The following is a 1,091-nucleotide window of genomic DNA, read 5'->3' as shown; positions in this document are numbered from 1 at the left end:
AGTTGAATAGTATGCTGTAGAAAGTCCAGTTATTTTATTTTATATGTTTTTCTGATCAAGATGTACAATAAGATAATAAGCGACAGAGCAGAGTTCTTAGGCTGCTGGACAGGGCAGATTTGGGACATAACTTCTGGGAGGAGTGTCTTCCGGGTGCTAATTAACAGTCAAAAGCATAATAAAGACTAATTTTATAGAATATCTTTTGCCTTCTGGTTGTTGGCAGTGTGGCTCAGTAATTGAACAGCTGAGTAACTTGAGTCTAGCTTGTCTAGTTTGATCTGTTAGGAATAAGTTCAGCTTCATCATGGTGCTTTTTTCTTGGTGACTTCTTCGTAGTCGTTTGGAGAATTGGTACATAAGCCATTACTGGTGGATCTCACTGTGGAGGAAGGCCAGAGGTTGAAAGTGATCTATGGATCCTGTGCTGGATTTCATGCTGTTGATGTAGATTCAGGATCAGTATATGACATTTATCTATCAACACACATAAGAAAGAACCCACACCCTGTGGTTGATTGACTGGCTTCATTTTGTTTGGACTTTTTTCTTTACTCTGCTTAGTGAACTAACATAAGCAGGGATTGATTCTTCATTTCCCCTTGGTGTGGGGGTGAGTCTTTAAATGATGTGTCATTTTCANCTCTGAGACCAGTGGAAATCCACTCTCCCTGCTCTGTGAAGCCCTCCTGAGAACCTCTTAGACCCTGCTTTGACTAACATGGGATGGATTTTGGGCAGTTGCTGGCAGGCCAGAACACCCTTGGGGTGGGAGTGATTCTCAAACGGAGCCCACTGTCCAGATATGTTTCAGGGGCTTCAGAAAATGAGTCAGTAGAGTATAAAGGTAGATCATATGGCTGTTCCAAAACATTATCTAATTGCTGTATTTATTGTCAGGGATATGGTACGGGTGCATTCACCAAGACAATCTTATTGAGCACTTTCACAGGGCTGGAAATAGCCACAAACATGTTTTTCTGCACTTTGTTCCTCTTCTCTAGATCCAATGTAGCATCAAACCCCATGTGGACATCATCCTCCCCAACACGGATGGGATGGAGCTTCTGGTGTGCTATGAAGATGAGGGG

The 1,091-nt window shown here is 42.4% G+C and overlaps 1 protein-coding gene across 1 annotated transcript in view; it reads left to right on the top strand.

Moving 5' to 3' along the window:
• LOC103582001 (mitogen-activated protein kinase kinase kinase kinase 4-like) overlaps nt 1-1,091 on the top strand; it is a gene marked incomplete at its 3' end in the record, with an annotated part of 22,420 nt that overhangs the window by 13,287 nt on the left and 8,042 nt on the right. Inside the window, exons 4-5 of the mRNA XM_008563692.1 lie at nt 340-510; nt 1,005-1,091. Coding sequence (XP_008561914.1) covers nt 340-510; nt 1,005-1,091 — 258 coding nt within the window. The remainder of the gene's footprint in view (nt 1-339; nt 511-1,004) is intronic.

This window comes from Galeopterus variegatus, unplaced genomic scaffold, assembly GCF_000696425.1.
Source record: "Galeopterus variegatus unplaced genomic scaffold, G_variegatus-3.0.2 Scaffold14560, whole genome shotgun sequence".
Lineage (NCBI taxonomy): Eukaryota > Metazoa > Chordata > Mammalia > Dermoptera > Cynocephalidae > Galeopterus > Galeopterus variegatus.
Note: the sequence above shows the minus strand (reverse complement) of the source record. Positions and strands in the feature narration are given on the sequence as shown.